This window comes from Neofelis nebulosa, chromosome 6 (assembly GCF_028018385.1).
Source record: "Neofelis nebulosa isolate mNeoNeb1 chromosome 6, mNeoNeb1.pri, whole genome shotgun sequence".
In the NCBI taxonomy this organism is placed as follows: domain Eukaryota; kingdom Metazoa; phylum Chordata; class Mammalia; order Carnivora; family Felidae; genus Neofelis; species Neofelis nebulosa.
Genome location: NC_080787.1, coordinates 71,344,532 through 71,364,395, shown reverse-complemented (window position 1 = coordinate 71,364,395; position 19,864 = coordinate 71,344,532). Strand labels below are relative to the sequence as shown.

The 19,864-nt window shown below is 40.2% G+C and overlaps 1 protein-coding gene and 1 pseudogene across 1 annotated transcript; one reads left to right on the top strand and one right to left on the bottom strand.

The window, feature by feature from the left end:
- Nucleotides 1-1,000: 1,000 nt before the first annotated feature.
- Nucleotides 1,001-7,917, bottom strand: LOC131515427 (membrane protein BRI3-like; annotated as a pseudogene).
- A 3,266-nt stretch (nucleotides 7,918-11,183) lies between these two features.
- Nucleotides 11,184-11,758, top strand: LOC131513460 (ATP synthase subunit d, mitochondrial-like). The gene has a single exon (XM_058732609.1). The coding sequence runs from the start codon at nucleotides 11,214-11,216 to the stop codon at nucleotides 11,697-11,699; it is 486 nt and encodes a 161-aa protein (XP_058588592.1). The 5' UTR covers nucleotides 11,184-11,213; the 3' UTR covers nucleotides 11,700-11,758.
- The last annotated feature ends 8,106 nt before the right edge of the window (nucleotides 11,759-19,864 follow it).

Here is a 19,864-nt window from a genome sequence, read left to right as displayed (position 1 = left end):
TGAATGCATACTCATTTTTAAAAACTATTTTTCAGAGAGAGGGGACAAAGGATCCAAAATGAGCTCCGTGCCGACAGCAGAGAAGGCAATGTGGGGCTGCAACTCACAAACCGTGAGATCATGACCTGAGCCCAAGTTGGACACTCAACCAGCTAAGCCACCCAGATGTCCCATGCATACTCATTTTTGACACCCTGTTAAGTGCCCAAGATTCTGCTGGAAACTTTGACATTCTCCCCTCTGTCCCCTATGTTCCCTGTACTCCTCTTCATCAAGACTTTTATCCCTTTGAATTTGAGTTCAAATTTGAATTATAATTGATAAGACTGGAAACCAGTAGAGCATTGTAGTTAATCACACACATGATAGAAGATCCAGCTTCAAGTCTTGGATTACCATGAATAGCTAACCTTGCTAGATGTGTATCCTCATCTGTATAAATACTTAATGCACATAGTTATTCTAATGCATGTAAAGCACAAAGAATGGTTTCTGGTACATACCAAGTGTGCAATGTTAGCTGCTTCTCTTGTTGGCTCTCTGAGAAAAGGAAATGTATCTTTTCATCTCATATCCATATCAACTTGACACAAAGCAGGGTCTATGAGCTGGTCAGGGCTGGTAGGGCAGGCTCACAATTTCACCCACATCCTAAGTGTAGCTGTCATTCAACTCTCCTCAGTGTGTGGTTTTCTTTCTTGTAAGGTGACTCCTGAAGCTCCAGCCAATTTTCTTTGTTTTCCGCAGGAAGAAAGATTGGTGAAAGAGAACATGCCAAATAAGTGAGCACTCTTTAAAGAGCTTTAGAAGCTCCAAAGACCTCAGCTTAGATGTCTTTGGCCAGAACTTTGTCCCATGTTCATGCCTGGATTCAAAGAGGCCAAGAAATGTCTTAGCTGGGCAGATGGCCAAGTAAAATTGGAGTTCTATATAGTAAGGAGAGGAGACCAGGTATTAAGTCAGCAACTAAGAGTCTTTCCCCAGGGTGTGGTTTTGTGTGTGTGTGTGTGTGTTTCACAATGGTATGAATCTCGTTTATTTAAAACGTTATTTCTCACCTTTCTCAAATTGAACACTGCAAAAAATAAAAGCAGTGTTTTACTGGGTTGTCATTTACCCTGGGAGCAGTGTTGCTGCGTGTCCACGGCTATGACTCCTGTGCTCACGAACCTCAGCTCACATTAGCCAGATCTATCCCACCTCACTTTACAAAACAATCCTGAAAGTTTAATCAAACAAAGCTGTTGTACACATTTACATTAAGAAAAGATGTCAGGATGTAGGAAAGTCCGGTGTATCGTTCCCTTTAAAGTAAGGCTTGCTCCGCCTTTGGGGTATCTTTGCTTCCTGGAGGCAGAACAGCAGATGAACCCAAATGGGAACAAAATGATGCCAAGGAAGATGCCCAGGAAGGTGAAGAAGTCCTCCCAAACCCGACTCTGCAGACTGGGGCGGCCTCCAACGACAATGGAATGGGCAGGGTACCTGGTGACATTTCGACGGTGGATAGAAACGTAGACCCTGGGACGGCGGGGTAGGTATCCTTGTGACCGGGTGGGTGTAGGGCGGCGGCGGGGGCGCGGCGGCGACGGTCCTGTGGCTGTGCGGGCGAAGTCCCCCGGGCGGGCCTCCAGGTGGTAGGCGGGCGGCTGCTCCGGCAACAGGGCCTTGCGGTCCGGTCCCAGGCTCCCGCCGGGACTCTGCTCGGAGTGGCGGGGACACGCTTCTAGCTTGTTTTTTTAAAAGAACAAAGTCAACACTGTAGGAACCTTCCGTTCGTGGCTCTAATTTCTGATGTGAGGCACATCGGTGCCCTGTACTTAGGCTTCCATTGGCAAATATCTTTTCCCGTTTTGCTTACATTAGTTCACGTAGGTTTCGCAGCCAGGAGCCAACCAAAGCAGGGTTCCCTGACTTTCCCACCTACTGTGTCATCCAATGGAACCACTGGAACCATCCAATGGTAAACTCTACCATTTACCCTGAACAGTACTTAGAGGATTAATAAATGGTGGCCATAAATGGTGTCTTACAGCAGACAGGAATGTTTCAAAAAGATTTCCTTAGGGAACACAAATGCAAGTAGATGCGGAGAATACAAGAATGATGCTGCTGCTATAGGCAGTTTGGTTCAGAGTTTGCAGACCCATTCCTGCTGTTTGAGAGTTTTGCACAAATTCCCCAAAGCTGGCAATTCTCCAGGCATCTAACTTGGACTCCCTTCTCCTGGGTCCTGGATGCAGCCACCCAGAGAGCAACATCTTGTAATCTGTTCATCAGGACTTGTATGCACTGAGACTAATAATTCAACTTAACAGATATTGAGTGCCTACTATGTGCCAGACACCGTTGTATGTACCTGGGAATCATGGATGAACTGAGTTTACATTATAGTGAGAGGTAGCAGGGAAGACAGTTAATAAAATATAAAAATAAATTGTATAATATGTTAGAAGGCAGTAAGTTCTATGGAAAACAAGACCAACAGGGAGACCTGGTATGAGGTTGGGGTGATTGGTTGCAGCAGAAAATAAGGTGTGAGGATAGACTTCAATGGGAAGGTCATATTTAAATAGAGACTAGAAGGTGAAGGAGTTAGTCACTTAGATATATGAGGAAAAGGCATTATAGGAAGAGGGAACAGTCTAGAGCAAATGCCCTAAAGTGCCTGGCATGTTCAAGGAACAGGAAGGCAATAGCAGTTATCACTAGGAGTGAAGGGGAAGTCAGAGAGGTAAGGACGGACCACACTAAGAAGGGACTTGTAGGCTGTTATAAGGACTTTGACTTTTACTCTGAGGGATGTGGGAAACCACTGCAGGTTTTGTTTTGTGTGTGTGTGTGTGTGTGTTTTTAAGTTTATTTATTTGTTTATTTGACGGGAGGGGACAAAGAGAGAGGAGAGAGAGATAATTCCAAGCAGGCTCCATGCTCAGCGTGGAGCCTGATCTGAGGACTCTAAGATCATGACCTGAGCCAAAATCAAGAGTCAGTTGCCCCACGGACTGAGCAACCCAGGTGCCCCTGTTTTGTTTTGTTTTTATAGAATACAGATGTACATGCATTGTAAAAGGGATTAGCTTGACTGTTGTGTTGAAGTAGGACCCAGGGGTAGAAGTAGACTGATCCTTTAAGAAGCCCACTGTAGGGGCGCCTGGGTGGCGCAGTCGGTTGGGCGTCCGACTTCAGCCAGGTCACGATCTCGCGGTCCGTGAGTTCGAGCCCCGCGTCAGGCTCTGGGCTGATGGCTCGGAGCCTGGAGCCTGTTTCCGATTCTGTGTCTCCCTCTCTCTCTGCCCCTCCCCCGTTCATGCTCTGTCTCTCTCTGTCCCAAAAATAAATAAAAAACGTTGGAAAAAAAAAATTAAAAAAAAAAAAAAAAAAAGAAGCCCACTGTAATCACCCAGGAGGGAAATATTGGAGACAATGAGTAGGTGTTAGTCATACAAGTAATCAGAAGTGGTCAGATTATGGACAGAGGAGGAGGATCTTTATCAGACTGTGTCCTTCCTCATCTATCCATCCATCCATCCATTCATCCATCCATCAGCCATCCATCTCCATCTATCTATCCAGCCATCAATTGCTTATTGAAAGCCTACTTTGTTCTGGTCAGTGGAGATAGACAAGTAAATAAATTAATAAGCATGATAATTGTCTATAGTGGGAACTGCCATAAAGGAATCAACAGTGTGATGTCTTAGGAAAAATGATGGAGTGAAAGCTAGAAAGGCCTCAGAGGAAGTAGCATTTGAACTGACACACACACACACACACACACACACACAAGGAGCCAGCTGTGTGATAAATGTTAGGAGAAAAGCATCCCAAGGAAAAGAAATTGCTTGGCATGATTGAATTGCAAAAAGAGGACCAATGTTTTTGGAACATAGGAGATGGAGAAAGCAGCAATTGTGATCTCTTTCCAGAGACTAACACAACAAATGGCCATGTCCCTACATACAGTCCTAGATTGGTCTTTTTTGGTTTCATAAAATGCAATACAATCTGATAGCCATACGACTAACTTAACAAGAAGTTTAAACATAAACAAACACATGGACGTTTGATCCAAGCCAGTTGTTGTTACTGTTACTAGCAAGAATTAGAAACTGAGGAAATAGTGAGAGATCAAACACACAGCAATTGCATTGGAACTAGACTTTAAATATAGATGTGTCTTATTCCAAAAACAATTCTTCATCTGCTACTTACCTTGGTACTTCCTACATGAGGAAAGAAGAAAGAAAAATACTTAGGAAAACTTTACTGGTTTATCCCCCCCCACAGACTTTATTGTCTTTGAACATTGTTCCATTACTGATTCAATATTGTGTTATGTTTGATAGATCTGTGTCTTACAGACAGGCAACTTTTTATTTCCTTTCTTTTTTTTCTGATTTCCATGAATCTAGCCATGTATCTACTCCAATTGCCTACCTCTATTGAAATTGTAGTTTCATAGCTGCTACTTATGTTTTGTTTAAAGCAACTTTTTCAAGTCAAGGATATTTTGCAGGATTCATCTCATTCATGCAGAAAACTAATCAAAGCACAAGACAGCTTCCAATTTTTTGTCCTAGTGTAATATACCAGTGAAAAAAAGTGATTACATGTTTACAATTAGATTGCTTGGAAAATAGCTCTGTATTGAAATGGTAATTTCAAAGCATATATGGAGTATGTTACATGAGGAAGAAGAATTTATATTACATTTTTGTAGCCTTCATGCCCAAATATAATGTGTGTGTGTGTGTGTGTGTGTGTGTGTGTAAATAAATTTGGATTTGAATATTGGCTTCCAATTATAAATGTGTCATTAATATATGATCAAAGATGGGCTCTTTCCTTGAATTCTGAGACTATGTCAGATCTTTATTGACCTCTTATAGGAGGCCATCATCTTCCTTCTGGGGAGTTGCTAAAAATATTCTCTTGGCTGATGTTCTTGCTTGGCCTTGTTACATCTCTCCAGACCATTTTACCTCAACTAATGCACTTGAGCTAAAACTTTCATGATACATACAACAGCCATTTTTCCACTTTGATTCTATCCTATCAGGATGACTTTTTTTAAAGGGTTCTTTCCAATTTAGTTGTAACACGTTTAGAAAAAAACAGGCCAGAAATGCTTGTCACGGATGAGAAACTAGGAGTCTCTTTTTTGTTTAACTCTGTATTTATCAATAAAGATCTGGACAAAAAGCAGCTAACAAAATCCCTCCATAGGATTGAAAGATGTAAAAACAAACAAAACAAAACAAAATGATACATTTCTCAAGAAGCAATTTTAAATATCAGTTCATTTCTCAAGTCTTAAAAGATACCCTAGCCTCGGGGCGCCTGGGTGGCGCAGTCGGTTAAGCGTCCGACTTCAGCCAGGTCACGATCTCGCGGTCCGTGAGTTCGAGCCCCGCGTCAGGCTCTGGGCTGATGGCTCGGAGCCTGGAGCCTGTTTCCGCTTCTGTGCCTCCCTCTCTCTCTGCCCCTCCCCCGTTCATGCTCTGTCTATCTCTGTCCCAAAAATAAATAAAAAACGTTGAAAAAAAAATTAAAAAAAAAAATAAAAGATACTCTAGCCTCATTTCTCAAAATGGCAGCAGCCTAGCATAAATAACACATCTGTGATCATTGTTTTCCAAATCAGGCTTTTTAAGTGGTAGAATTTTTTTTTATTATAGATGATTTTAAACATGCTGAGAAAGAAAAAAATGGATGTGTATAGAACACTTAATAAGTACAATGTATTATATTGCCATTTCAGAAACACCTTATTTTTCTTAAGTTTTTTTTTTTTTTTTGAGCGAGAGAGGGAGAGAAAATCTTAAGCAGACTCCACACTCAGCATGGAACCTGATGTGGGGCTCTATCCCACGAACCTGGGATCATGACCTGAGCTGAAATCAAGAATCAGACACCCAACCAACTAAGGCACCCAGGTGCCCCAGAAACATTTTCTTGATGTGAAACCAATTCATGCATACTAAGTACAAAAAAGAATAAAGAAGAATGCTTCTGTTAATGTTCTAATCTTTGTTCTATGTATAAATAACTGGAGGACAGGCGTGCTTTTAGGACTCTCTCTGTCTCTTGTCTCAGCTTTATCCTTTTAGAATCCATTCTTCAGTATGGCAGAAACATGTCTTCTGTTAACACGTACTTTCCAGCCTCGCCGCCTGCAGTTAGTGTGTTCAGGATGCAGTAGCAAAATACCAGACTGGGTGGCTTGAACAACAGAAATTAGTTTCTCACAATTCTGGAGGGTAGGAGTCAAGGTGCTGACCGAGTCAGCTTCTGGTGAGAGCTCTCTTCATGGCTTGCAGATGGTTGCCTTCTTGCTGCATCCTCACATGACCTTTCCCCTGTGGTGTGGAGAGAGCTTCGGTGTATTTTCCTTTTATAAGGACATTAATCCTACTGGATCATGATCTCATCTAATTTTAGTTACCTCTATAAGGACCCTCTCTTCAAATAGTCATGTTGAAGGTTAGGGCTTCAACATATGAATATTGAGAAACACACCTGAAAGAAAATGAGGGTTATTTCTGGTCCCATGTTCAAAAATTTCAGGAAAGGGCTCTGACTAGTCCAGCATTCATCAAGTGAATCTGAAAAGTATCATAATTGACCCTATTTGTTTTAGGGCTCACTCCTTGCCAATCAATAGCTTCTGTTTAAGGAAATAATACTCTGAAGAGGTTCTCATGGATTAAACATGTAGTATTCAAAAAATATAGAATTAAGATTTGATACTGTATGCACCTGGTGTGTGCAATTAAGGGTGAGTAGGAGGTAAGCATACTTAAAAGTATATGGTTCTTTTTCTCAAGAGTAACTGAGAGATGAAAAATATCTTGATATGAGATAAGTAAGTTAATTCTAGAAGTGTAGAATATTCTGCTCAAAGTTTTAGTGGCAGGAAAAGAGAAATTCTGAAATGTATGGGATCTGAAATTTATGATATTTTGGTATCCAAGGATCCATTGCAGGATTTCTTGATTTTTTTTTTTTTTTTAAGGAGGTAAACCTGAGGGCAGAAGGAGATATGACTGGGGACCTTCAGAAGGTTTCAGCAGTAGCATTGAAGATGGACCGGAGTCCATCTTCAATGGAATGGCTAATAAGGAGGATATTATTGTAGACAAAGCAAGATTAAAAAATATCGAGGGAAGGGATGTCTGGGTGACTCAGTCAGTTAAGCATCCAACTCTTGGTTTCGGCTCAGGTCATGATCTCACGGTTCGTGAGATTGAGCCCCACATCAGGCTTTGCACCGACAGTGAGGAGACTGCTTAGGATTCTTTCTCTCCCTCTCTCTCTGCCCTTCCCCCTGCTCATACTCTCTCTCTCAAAATAAATAAACATTGAAAAAATAAAAATATTGAGGAAAGTGAATTGTCATGGGTGTCATTGGGGTGAGAGTAAGTCAAAGGTGGCAGGAGGTGTTAGTAAGGATATTAATAATAACCTAAAGTCTTACGAGTCACGTTTTGTGAGAGAAGCAGAATAAGCACCATGAAGAGAGCAGAAGTAATAGAAGGATGGGTGAATTTGTGAAGAGGGCCAGCGACATTATTCTTAGATTTCTACCTTCAATAATCAGAGGTAAAAAGAAAGCTGATGGTGGAGATAATCTAAGACCAGAAATTTTAATTTATAGTTACAGCATGTTCCTTCAAAAACGAGACCCAATGTCTATGCGCTCCAATTTTAAAATATGGGAATAGTAGACCAGAAGAGAGCTGCTCCGGACACAAGAAGTGGTTAGTGCTGGGTTGTGCTAGTTATGCTGACCAATTAACCTGGTCACCCAGCTTGGGAGCCCGTGGAGGCCACATTTACATTAGTGTCCAAATGACCAAAATTCCCACCTGTCCACATAGAAGCACTGCTGTACTTCAAGGTGTCCTGGTTCATTTCTGTGTCATCAGGCCCTCACAGATGACCAGGAATATGATTTTCCATATTCCTCCCTTTTGCCCTTCTTGTCAGACTACTTCACCAATACCATGAAAATTCAACTCAGCTAGGCACTGCTCTGCCTCAGGTTCTGTCTTCTGTTCCCAAACCTACCCTTCCCTGTTGTCCCAGGGCAGAACTGGTTTGCATGGGAAATGGGTAGCACTTTTCCTTCATGTGTTCATTCGACAAACATTGAAATGCCTACTATGAACCCAGTAAGGTTCTAGTCCCTGGAGTGTATATCCATGGAACAAAATTCCTGCTCTCAGTGAGTTATATTCTGAGCCACACTTCCTCAGTGAGGCCTGGAGGCAGCAATTCTGGTGCAAGACTTACATCAAGTCTTGCAAAGTTTCTGGTGAAGATGACTGCTCCAGCTTTGGGCTCCTGTTAGTGCCTCTCCAATAAAACCTTCACGTGCCACAAAAAGAAATAACCATTTTCAGGCACACGATGTCCCAACCCATACATATTTGGAAAGAAAGTGTCAACATTTTTGTTTTGTTGATGGAACAGAAAGTATTCAAAGCTGGAATTCCATCTGCTTCATTGACAACCTTTCACATGATTCTAGAGCCTCAGCTTTGTCTTTGAACAGTCACTTGGCCTATCGTGGGGGTCTCTCCAGGGCAAGTAACAGCCTGCCCCCAAAGAGGACCTAAGCCATCACTTCCTCCAAAACAGAAAACAGCTCCACTCTTGACATGACAGCATTTTTGTTTTTTGATACACGCATCAAGATTTCAATGCTCTTGGGACCATACATATTTCAGGTCCCAGACTCAAACTCAGGGAACTGTGACCTTCCTCTTCCCCTGAGCAGTCTCCACGAGGAGGCTTCTCTCATTGCAGCTTGGGAACAGGAGTTGGCCCTTCCATGAAGGCAGTGGAAGAGCTCTCCTTTTCCTTTTTATGTCCTTTTTTGAGGGTGCTTTGCTTCTCCCAGTGCACCCTGTGATAAAAATGCCAGGACCCATAGTAGGTGACACTTCTATGGTAGAACAGTTTTCCTGGAAGGGAAGAACAAAAGAAATGAAGGCTTCACTTACAATGGCTCAACTTAAAAGTGATGTTCACAAATCGATTCAGATTCTATAGCCACTTGTTGATTCGATGTTTCCATTTCCCTCCCTGTACTCCCTTGGGAGGAATTGAGAGGCACTGCAAAGGGGCCATGGCACCACTAGGAGGCAGTGTTGGATAGGGAGAAAAAGGAAAACTTCACATTCTTCCTCCTATCACTGTAGACTGAAATAACATTTCAGTAAACCTCAATTTACACTATGAGGCTCTTGCCCATCAGAAGTCTACTTCTCTGTACTCCGATGGCACTGCCTACATGTACTTCCATGTAACAGCAAGCGTGTCTTACATCCACTATTTTCTCCATTCAATTGCAAGTTCCTTGGAGATGACTGTCTTATGCTTCCTTAGTCTATTATAGAATATTTTTTGAATAGATGAATATTTTATGAGCACCTCCTGAATACATGCCGGGTTCTTAACAGTTGAAAAAAGTTTTATAAAAATAAAATGTTGAAGTTTTGATGTAGAGTAGAAAGTATTAAATAAGGAAGACATAATGAACCCAACATGGGCTATTTAACAAGTCACATAGCCATAGTTATTTCTTTGTGGAGTTTTGCCACCTACTTTAGGTCATTTGATCCTCCTAATAACCCTGGGAGCTGAGCTGGTGGCTCCAGATGTCTATGAGAAGCCACAGCCCTCAGGGATTGACTCAGTCTGGTTTCTGGATGGGGAGGCCAGACTGAAAAACACCCCACTCCTTTCTTCAGACTGTGTTAATTCCTTCTGTTCCTGAGAATTTGTGCATAAAGGAGGTTCCCAGAAGGAAGACACAGTATTTCTGGCTAGTGAGGGCAGGAGGGATAAGTTGATGAATCAGTAGAGATATGAAAAAAAATTAATAGAGATCTGAACATGTTGGTCTTGAACTGTGTAGAGTGGCTCAAAGGATTAGATATATAATAAGGGCTACAAGTGGAGTAAGGGAGTATGTAGACAGCCTCAGCCAGCTTGGAATGGAGGAAGTCCTTCTGGAAGGCAGAAGGATGAAGTCAGGACAGGCAGGAGTTAGAGGATGAAAAGGTATAAGGAGGGAAGGGTGTCTCAGCTGCCCATATAACCCCTATACAGTTGGCCAATAGTGCTTAACCTTGGGAGTTTGCCCATTTAGATGCTATGAAAGACTTTAATAAATTTCTGTTGAACACCTGGCTTAAGGAAAGACAATTCATAATGACCACATAGCTCAGTGTGTGCAACATGCTTTATCTATCATAATATTGAAGCATCACCTGTAATGTCCAAACCAATTTATGGTGCCTTTCCCTGAGTGGTTAATAAATGTTAGGCATTATTATTATTATTATTAGTATTATTTATAGTGTTATTCATTGTTATTATTGTTATATCATGACACAGAGGCTTATTCTGACCAATTATTTCATTTAGTTTGAGAGACAGAAACACTGAAACCAATAAAGAGAGTCCAACACTTTTATTTATTTATTTATTTATTTATTTATTTATTACCTATTTGTTTATTTAATTTTAATTCCAGTGTTGTTAACATACAGTGTTATATTCATTTTAGGTGTACCATATAGTGATCCAGTAATTCTATACATTACTCAGTGTTCATCATGACAAGCGTGCCCCTTAATCCCCTTCACCTATTTCACCCATTCCCCCATCCACCTTGCCTCTGGTAAGCATCATTTTGTTTTCTATAGTTAAGAGTTTATTTCTTGGTTTGTCTTTTTTTTCCTCTTTTGTTTGTTTTGTTTCTTAAATTCCACATATGAGTGAAATCATATGGTATTTGTTTTTCTCTTACCGATTTATTTCACTTAGCCTCTAGCTCCATCCATGATGAGAGTGCACCCTTTTGACCTCTCGTGGACTTGGTTGGCTCCTGGGGTAACTACATTTTACCTTTTAGCCTGAAATTCAAGCATAGCTGGCATAAGACTGTCCACAGAAACCAAAGGGTGATGCAACATTTCTAGACTTGTTTCAATGGTGAGGACCTTCACATCTGAACAACAGCACTTTGGCTATATTTGCTAGCTCTTTGAACTTACAGGTCCCATCTTCTTAAGCCAAATTTAACACACATTTCCTTCTTATTTTAAGAATTAAAAAAATCTGGGGACAGGAGTAACATCCATGTACTTTAAAAACTTTAATTTGAGGGGCCGCCGCGGTAGTTGAAGGATCTCAAGATGGCTGGGCGAAAACTTGCTCTAAAAGCCATTGACTGGGTAGCTTTTGGGGAGATCATACCCCGAAACCAGAAGGCCATTGCTAACTCCCTGAAATCCTGGAATGAGACCCTCACCTCCAGGTTGGCAACTCTCCCTGAGAATCCACCTGCTATCGACTGGGCTTACTACAGGGCCAATGTGGCGAAGGCTGGCTTGGTAGATGACTTTGAGAAGAAGTTTAATGCCCTGAAGGTTCCTGTGCCAAAGGATAAATATACTGTCCAGGTGGATGCTGAAGAAAGAGAAGATGTGAAAAGTTGTGCTGAGTTTTTGTCTCTCTCAAAGGCCAGGATTGTGGAATATGAAAAAGAGCTGGAGAAGATGAAGAATATAATTCCATTTGATCAGATGACCATTGAGGACCTGAATGAAGTCTTCCCAGAAACCAAATTAGACAAAAAGAAGTATCCCTACTGGCCTCACAAGCCAATTGAAAATTTATAAACTTGAGTTGGGGAGAAAGCTCTGGCCCTTGTATTATAAATTCTGGACATTAAAAATAATGATATGGTAAAAAAAAAAAATAATAAAAAAAAAAAAATAAAAACTTTAATTTGAAATTTCTTATACATAAAGAAAATGGGAAGAAAGAGTATACTCAACACTTTTATACCCAATTGTTGTCTTACCACATACACTTCATCTATGTATTTTTTCACCAAACCATTTTATTTTATTTTATTATTTTTTTTTCAACGTTTTTTATTTATTTTTGGGACAGAGAGAGACAGAGCATGAACGGGGGAGGGGCAGAGAGAGAGGGAGACACAGAATCGGAAACAGGCTCCAGGCTCCGAGCCATCAGCCCAGAGCCTGACGCGGGGCTCGAACTCACGGACCGCGAGATCGTGACCTGGCTGAAGTCGGACGCTTAACCGACTGCGCCACCCAGGCGCCCCTCACCAAACCATTTTAAATTGTAGACTGACTATATGAAGTTTCACTCCAAAATATGTCAGCATATAATCCTATATCACATGGTGCCATTATCACTCCTAATTATTTCATAATATACTGGCTATCTTCAATTGCCTCAAGTGACCCCAAAATGTTTTTATATGTTTTTTAAAGTCAGGCTGTTACCAAAGACCATATCTTGTATCTGTTTGTTATGTCCTAATATAATAACACTGTTATTAAGCTAAAACAATGTTCCTCCTCCCCATTTTTCTTTTGTCAATCCGGTCATTTTTTTTAATCAAATATTCTTAACACCCATAAACTTAAACTTCAGTGTAACTACAATGCTTGGGGTTGGAACTGGGGAGCACCCTTTGACAGGGTGGTTAGGAACCTTCTATGAGACACGAATTTCCTTTGTTTTCAGTTTTAATCTTGATGTGAGTTTTATGCTGTCAAAAAAAAAAAAATAGGATCATGACATTTCACAATTTAACTCCCTGTATTCATCTCTTCACTTTATACCATGTTTCTGAGGTTTCCATACCCATTTTTTCTTTTGACATTGATTCTCCCCAAATCCTCCAAATATGCTTCTTATTCAGAGTTTGACATCTATTAGGTGGAATGTCAGGAAATCAAAGGGCATCTCACCAGGGCTCCATGCTCAGGTTATGGCAAATCAGGATTCTACACCGTGTTTTAAAGTTGGCCTATTAAAGTTATTTTGCAATACGGTTTTTGTAAATAAGAATGCTTTTGGCAATGTTCCTAATTTTAAGAAACTGTTCATAGTGTTTTTGTTTTACTACTGAACAAGGTCAAAAAGTAGTGAACCAGTAGTTCAAGATTGGTGGATAAAATCAACCTTTTTGGCAGAGTTTATAACTCTCCATGAACAGTTCCCTACAACAATTTAACGAATGCAGTTTCTCAAAACAAATATTTATAACCTAAAGGTTACAAGTAGAAGTCCTAAAAACTAGTAAGATAATTTTTTGAAGATTATAGGAAAACTTTTTCCTCCTCATAGTCAGTTACACAGAAACTCAATTTTGTGATGACAAAACACAGAGTAACTGTAAGTTTTACTTATATTTTATGGTAACTGACAAGTATGTATGCTCAGTTCTATTTTATCCAAACAAAGCCAGTTGTAAATCTTGTGGTTTGCATTCTTAAATGTGCTCACCAAAACAGCTTCCTAACACATCCCTCAATGTTTCCTGCTTAAAACAAAACAAAACAAACAAATGAACAAACAAGGTAACTTTAATATAAATTAAGACTGAACCAAAGATATTTGGGGTCTTGAGGAATTTATTTCCACATAATGGAGTCTATGTCCTAGATTGAGCATCACGGAATTTCTTTCCTTTTACCAACATGTGTAAATTATATAAGGTTCTTTTCTTCCTAAAATGGTTAAGCTGCCACTGGAAATTTCATTTAATATGTCTTGGTGAAATTGTTTTTGAAGAATACTCATTACTTCAGGCTCTCACTCGAATTTTTTATTCAAGGAAAAGTTGGTCAGCTTGACAGATACTGAGTGGAGAGGCATTCAAGGGAGAAAGCTAAGATTCCAGATGCTCATCTTTTCTGCTCAGGTGGGCAAAGCTGAGCTGAAGGCAAAGCTGAGTAGTCCTGAAGGTGCTTCAGGACTGAAGCAGTCCACCTTCAGAGGGTTAGGAGGACAGGCAGCCATTTCCTTCCACACTGCCCCGACTGCTTTTTGTTTCTGTGTTTATATCCATTGACTGCTGGTAGGCTTGGGCCTCGCTGGCACAGGAGAGCTTTCCCCACTGCTAGTTGGCTGTCTCTGCATTTTCCTTCTTTGGAAACCAAAAAGCATGAGAGGAAATAAGGACTAAAATTTAACTTGAAACACTGGTTATGAGAGTCTTTGTCTTTGCTATGGATAACCAGAAATCCTGGTTCCTTTTCACAAAGACCTCACTCTCTAAACAGTCCATCCTGCAAGGGAGGTGTGTGAAATGAAAGTGGGAACTGTCCACAAGGATAGTGATGAGAGATGAGGGCCTAGAGGTGCAGATGGCCATGGAAAGCAGGTTCTGTGGACTCACAGGTAAACTGAGGGTGGTCCAGCTGAATAGATGATGGGAGGGCCAATCTTGAAGGGGTGTGTGGTGGTATTTAAAATATGTCCACCAATTCTTTGAGACTTCTCCTTTCAAGACCACCTCTTGAATCTGGGTGGTCCTGTGGCTGCCTTGACAAATAAATGTGGCCAAAGCGATACTGTGTGACTTCCAAAGCTAGGTTAGAAAAGTCTATGCAGCTTCTGATCGTTCCTCTTGGTACACTTGCATATGGAGCCTCCCCTGCTGTGCAAAATGTCCCCCTAAGGTCACCATGTGGGGAGGTCTCCCAGAGAGAAACATGGAGACATGACCAAGGAGCCCCAGCTGTTCTACTCATAGCTGTTTGAGTGACTTCAGCCCAAGTGCCAGCTACGTGTGAAAGCTTCAGGGTGACCCTTGCCCCTGCTGCCTGACTGCAGCTGCACAGAGAGCCAAGTAAGGACTGCTTAGCTGAGTCCACTCAGCCCAAGATCAGTCAGCAAAAGAAATTAATACTATTTTTAAGCCATGTTTTCAGCACTAGATAATTGAAACAAGGCACTAAAACAGAATAATGCTGATAAACTCAAGTTCTCTCAAAGATTCAGGTGAAATGCAAATAAATTCCACTCCTGCTGAAGTGGATGTTGTTTTTGTAAGAAAATTAGTTAGGAAGCACTTCTCTCTGGCATATGACCATCTCTGTTGTGTATTTGTGTGAAAAGCAATGGAGTAAATTCCACTTCTCTGTACCAGGGATGCCTTACGGGAGGTTGGGACCACAGGGGAGGAAAAATAATTTCTTTCCACCCTTCTGAGTTCTTGGCTGAGACCCTTGTAATAAACAACATAGAAAGATAGACAAATGTTGATTAGTATGTATACCTCATGTATACATGGAAAATAACTAGGGGAACATGAGTAACTCCCTGAGAAGCCTTAAGATTCAGGCTGAAATACCATTTTAATCAACAAAGAGGAGGAATGTAGGCCTCTTAGGGGAAAGTAAATCATTTTTAGGAAAGACAAATGGACATTTAAAAGAATAGATGGGAGGTATGGTAGTTTGTGACAAAGTCTGTCTGGGTGTGGTGTCCAATTTTACCAATTTTTCATGGTTGTTGAAACTCCTAAGGAGGAAATTTAAAACAATTGAGTTCCTTTTGGACCATGTGTCTTTAGACTGAAAAGGGAGTTCAGAGAAAGCCTCTCCCTGCATTTGCTATTTTTCAAGTGCTTATAACTCAAAACAATCAATGTACCAAAGTAGCATATTTGGGGTGACACGTCCTGGACTTCTACAGTCGTATTTTGAGGTAGCATATTCTGGGCAAAGCTTTCTTCCTTGATAAGAAGAGATTCAAGAGGATAAAGGCTTCCCTTCCAGGCTCTGAGCACACTTGTGAAAGGAGGTGATGACTGGTGTCAACCTGGCAACCAGCAGAGGACAGAAACCAACTTCTGATACCTCAGAGGGGAGACGACAAGCCCTGAGTTCCACCTTCGTTTTGGTACTGAACTCACCAAACTGGAACTGCTAGCTACTGGGCTTCATGTTAGATAAGAATTGTCCTTCACAGTTAAGCCTATTAGGAAGGTATCCTATTATTTGTAGTTCAAAACATGACATATATTTGCCATGATGTGGCTTCCAAGGAATGAGTGATTTAAAAAAAAATTTTTTTTTAATGCTTATTTATTTTTGAGAGAGAAAGAGTGTGAGCAAGGGAGGGGCAGAGAGAGGGAGACAGAGAATCCAAAGCAGGCTCCAGGCTCTGAGCCTTCAGCACAGAGCCCGATGCGGGGATCAAACTCACGAACGGTGAGATCATGACCTGAGGTGAAGTCAGACACTTAACCGACTGAGCCACCCAGATGCCCCATGAATGAGTGATTTTTTTTTTTAAAGTTCTAAATTTTAAATCCTTTAGTGTATCTTCCAAGAAGCTTCCTGGTATCAAAAGTCACAAAGGTAAGCTGAACAGAGGACTCACACTTAGTAAAAACAGGGACTATTTTGCTGGTTTTTTTTTATTTTTTAATCCTTCTCAGGATACTAATCCTACCTTAGCAAGTAGAAGTAAATTAAGAAATGAATCTGTGTTTGTTCCTTCAGTTTCTGCAAATGTCCTTGTGCAGAGAATGATTTGGAATCCCAAAGTAAAATATGAAATGCCATGTAAGATAGACACATTTTAGGATTTTGTAATCGAAGGCTGTCAAGGGTTGAAATAAGGTCCTTTCCTGTCTGATTTTAACATTTTAGGATGGCCAGATGTTACGGGCTGAATTACATCTTCCCCAAATGCATATGTTGAAACCCTCCTAGTATCTCTGAATGTGACCTTATTTTGGAAGTAGTGCCTTCAAGAGCTATTAAGTTAAAGTGGGATCACTAGGCTGGGCCCTAATTCAATACGCCTGGTGTCCTTATAAGAGGAGGAGATCATTTTGAGGGAGGCAAACCACAAGAGACTTAAATACAGAGAACAAACTGAGGGTTGCTGGCGGGGTGTTGGGTGGGGGGGATGGGCTAAATGGGTGATGGGCATTAAGGAGGGTACTTGTTGGGATGAGCACAGGGTGTTATGTGTAAGTGATGAATCACTAAATTCTACTCTTGAAATCATTATTACACTATATGTTAACTAACTTGGATTTAAATTAAAAAAAAAAAAAATAAGAGATTAGGAGGGAGAGGGAGAAGCCACGCCCTGTACTTCTGAGAACAGAAACACCCAGGGAGAAGGCAGCTGTCTGCAGCCAAGGAGAAAGGCCTCAGGGGAAATCAAGCCTGTTGATACTTTGATCTTGGACTTCCAGCCTCTAGGACAATGAAAAAATAAATTTCTGTTATTTAAACCTCCCAGCCTGTGGTATTTTGTTATGGAAGCCCCAGTAAACGAATGCAGCAGATCTGTGCCATTTGACTTATGGTGACATAGGGTACAGTTTTTTGTTCCTTCCTTTCATTGCTCATAAAGAAAGGGGTGAAAAAACCGCAAATTAAGAGACGTTTGCAAGTAAGTTAAAATACAAAGTTATACCCAGTGCCACTTCTTTGGAAAGGGCATACAATTTTTATTAACAGGTAATCAGTTTCATCCTACCTGCACTGTATGTTGAATAAATGGGTACAGAATGGTTTAAAGGTGGCATTAAATGACTAGGCTGCCAAATTTGCTCACAGGTCTCAATCTAACCTCAGAAAGAATGAGGGACTTGGAGCCACTTCTTGTGATGATGAGGTGTTTGTGAATTTGAAGACAGGGGATAAAATTTGACTTCTTGATTTTAGACTGTGGATAGCTATGAGACGAAGATGTTAGAAACATTGTTCATAATTTGGACTTATTAGTGGATAAGGAAACACTTGAAAGATTTTATTTTTGATCAGAGTTCCCAAGAGATGAATTAGTCTCCTAAAGAGTATGATCCAAGATCTGTTGGATTGACTCCTTTTCATAAAGTTGTTTGGAAGCAAATTTGTTTCCTTTGTATAATAATTCATGTGATTCGTCTTTGGGCTAATTGTAAATTCAGTTCTCAAAACAGTTTGTCCCTAAGTAAACTGCAATGTTGTTTTCTACTTAATTTTCTAAAACAAGAAAATCTAATGGAAATGTCCTCTCTCGTATTTATTTATTATTACACTGCAGTTAACGAAAATATGTAATTATTACTCTTTTTCCCCCATGTCATTTTGATGCTATGGAAATTACCCAGGATGCTTTCTAATAAAATAAAAATAATAGGTCAACAATCTTATCTGAGTTTTCTCAGGTCTGTCTTGCAAAATTAGCCATCAGGAAATATCTTATCTATCAAAATATAACATTAGTATATATGACAAAATGGTATTTCTTGGACTGTGGTTCACAGCAAAAGATACACAGAAAGCTGAAAATTTTTAGTATTTTCTTGCCAAGTTTTCAGTGACATTCTTAGAAATAAGAGCCTGAATTATAAAAAGAAAGCAATATGCAAATTTGGCAAAGACTATCAATGGCTACAAAACAAAGACTGAAAAAGGCAACCGTAATTTTTGTTCAATTTTGTTACCAAGAATATAGTTAGCTCATTAGAAAATGTGCCTGTTTATAATAAGCTAATAATCAATAATTAAAAATAAGCATATATATGTGGAAACTCTTATTTGGGAGGTTTTGGTACTATCATCTACAGAACAGAAATTCTGATCTTCACAAATGAGGAAAGAATTCACATAAAAAGTTGCAGTTAATAGAGGTAGAAACAACTAGGCATATTTGACAAGCCACCAGTCATGGAAACTTTAAGTCCTAAAGAGATGGAATTGAATGCAATAAAAAGTATTTTTAAATGGAGACACAATTCTGCAAAAGACTTTTTTTTCTCATTTTATAAATATATTATTAAGTGCTATTTGCTTTTGTATAGCACTAATCTACCAAATTCATTGCCTTATTTTAGTGAGGCACCAAGACTGTAAATGAGCACCCTTACTTGGGTAAGGGGTGGGAGACGGTGGCAGAGATTAGACTGGACTATCTCTTTTGTAACTATAAGATTCTTTGGCTTCACGACACAGAGACAATCACCATAACAGCCAGTATTTATCTAGCACTTACTCTACGTTAGGCACTGTCCTTAGTGCTTTGTAAAGGAACCTGTGAGGCTCCAGGGTCATGAATGGAATGAATACAGAATGAAAAAACAAACAGCTCCAAATCAAAGGAAAATTTTGGCAATGAAGTTCTAGAGTTTGTATTTTAACAAGAAACTGCATTATCTCTATGGTCCCAGTATTCTGAGGGATAAGGGAAATCTCCTCTTTGATTCAGAGATTCCTGCTTATCCTACACTACCCATTCTTCCTTTTCTAGCAGCTGGCACATGACTGTTTGGAATAAAGACTATGTGTTCTTTCCTACCTTCCAGTTAGGTGAGGCCATGCAACTCAGTTTTGGCCAGGAGAACAGAAATAGAAGTATTGTGAGATAACATGCAGGAACCTGCTTTATGAGACTAGGTATATGCTTTAGGGATCATCAGATTGTACTGTTTTTGTTGCATCTTTGGGAAGGGACTTTTGTACTATGAAGTTAATACATCAGGTAAACGATTTTATATGTCTCACAATGATACAGCACGACAACTAGCCGTATTTTTGTGTGCTTACCTTTTTTTTAAAGATGAAAATGTGGGGTGCCTGGGTACCCCAGCTGGTTAAGTGACCAACTCTTGGTTTTGGCTCAGGTTCATGGGTTTGAGCCCCACATCGGGCTCTGCACTGACAGCACACAGCCAGCTTGGGATTCTCTCTCTTTCTCCCTCTCTCTCTCTCTGCTCTTTCCCACTTCTGTCTCTCACTCTCTCTCTCAAAAATAAATAAATAAACATTAAAAAAATAAAGGTGAAAATGTAGGGCGAAGAAAGTTGAAGCCAAACTATTATATTAGTGAGTTGAAGTAGATAGGACATATAGGAGGAAAGTAGTAAAAATTAGAAATGGAAGAGATCAATAAAGTCTGTGTTGATTCTTGAGCCATTGAAGAATTAATAGGCCACTATGCTAAAGCAAGGAGTGCTCGTTCTTAACATGTAGCAGTCTTGTTTATCTTATGAACTTGGTTTTCTGGATTC

Excerpts from the sequence above, each read along its gene's own strand:
- LOC131513460 (XM_058732609.1), top strand. The coding sequence starts at position 11,214 with ATGGCTGGGCGAAAACTTGCTCTAAAAGCCATTGACTGGGTAGCTTTT.